The sequence below is a fragment of the Plectropomus leopardus genome, unplaced genomic scaffold (assembly GCF_008729295.1).
Source record: "Plectropomus leopardus isolate mb unplaced genomic scaffold, YSFRI_Pleo_2.0 unplaced_scaffold10005, whole genome shotgun sequence".
Classification (NCBI taxonomy): domain Eukaryota; kingdom Metazoa; phylum Chordata; class Actinopteri; order Perciformes; family Serranidae; genus Plectropomus; species Plectropomus leopardus.
Window position 1 is genome coordinate 1 of NW_024610514.1, and position 1,053 is coordinate 1,053.

Sequence of the window (1,053 nt, forward strand, 5' to 3'; positions counted from 1 at the left end):
AAAAAAGCTGAACTATATACATTTTTTGTTATCGACTTTTTTCCTGTTTAAAATAGTCAACAAACAGCATATAAACTGAAACACAACTATTTACTCACACCTCCACTGCTGGCAGACCCCAACCCGCATCATAAATGGCCCTAATATCTCAAACTGGAGAAGAAATTAAAGAATCGATGAGATCGATGATTCTGATATCTACAGTTTCACTTAGTCATCGCACTTCGCTCCTATTGGCTGGCGAGCTCAGCGCCGCAGATCCGACCAATCACAACAGACCGTGCGTCACTCTCTGCGATCTACAATCGACTCGCCGTCCTTGAAAGCTAGGGAAATGAAAGCTAACACGTGGAAATAGTGAATTGTCGTATTTTGCTTTTACTTCAGGGTGGTTTAGTGCCTTTTTTAAACCGTGCCTTGTCAACGGCGACTCCGTATATTTCTCGAAAAGTGACAGTTTCCTCTCAGCAGGCTCGTGAGCGGGTTTATTTCACTATGGCGGACAACGTAGACGATGATTCTCTGTACAGAATTAAAGAGGGGGACTACGTTGTGTTGAAACGGGGAGATATCTTCAAAGCTGTGCAAATTCAGTCAACGAAGTAAGTCACAAAGTGATTAAAATAGCCCTTTTAACTTGCTAAACACCAATTTGCGCCTTCTAACATTTCACGAGAGGCATAAACCGGAGCTAGCTAAACCACAGATGACATGTCAGTGATGTTGCACGCACGTTGCAACATTTGTAAGCTGGATGCTGCACAGAGGGCTGTAAAGATGCTATTTCATGACTATGTGATTCTGTGTTGTACTCACAGGAAGGTGATTTTTGAGAAGCAGTGGTTCTTCCTGGATAACGCCGTGGATCAGCTGTACAGCAGCACGTTTGAGATCCTTGCTGGAGGGATCCTGCAGCCTCTGAAGCCCAAAGACACAGAGAGCTCCACCGGTGTGTCACCTGCTGTTAAATAGACCCACACACAGTGTCGGGGAGACAAACTATCACCTACTGCACAATGAAAAGTAGCTAAATTACATCTTAAAGGGATAAAT

At 43.9% G+C, this 1,053-nt stretch overlaps 1 protein-coding gene across 1 annotated transcript; it reads left to right on the forward strand.

Annotated features, from left to right (window-relative positions):
* Positions 1-327: 327 nt before the first annotated feature.
* Positions 328-1,053, forward strand: LOC121963131 (tRNA (adenine(58)-N(1))-methyltransferase non-catalytic subunit TRM6-like). Its single transcript, XM_042513461.1, has 2 exons — positions 328-602; positions 819-1,053. The coding sequence occupies exons 1-2, from the start codon at positions 496-498 to the stop codon at positions 970-972; spliced, it is 261 nt and encodes an 86-aa protein (XP_042369395.1). The 5' UTR covers positions 328-495; the 3' UTR covers positions 973-1,053.

Coding starts and splice junctions, on each gene's coding strand:
- LOC121963131 (XM_042513461.1), top strand. CDS start 496: ATGGCGGACAACGTAGACGATGATTCTCTGTACAGAATTAAAGAGGGG. Junction 603..818: donor GTGCAAATTCAGTCAACGAA/GTAAGTCACAAA, acceptor TTGTACTCACAG/GAAGGTGATTTTTGAGAAGC.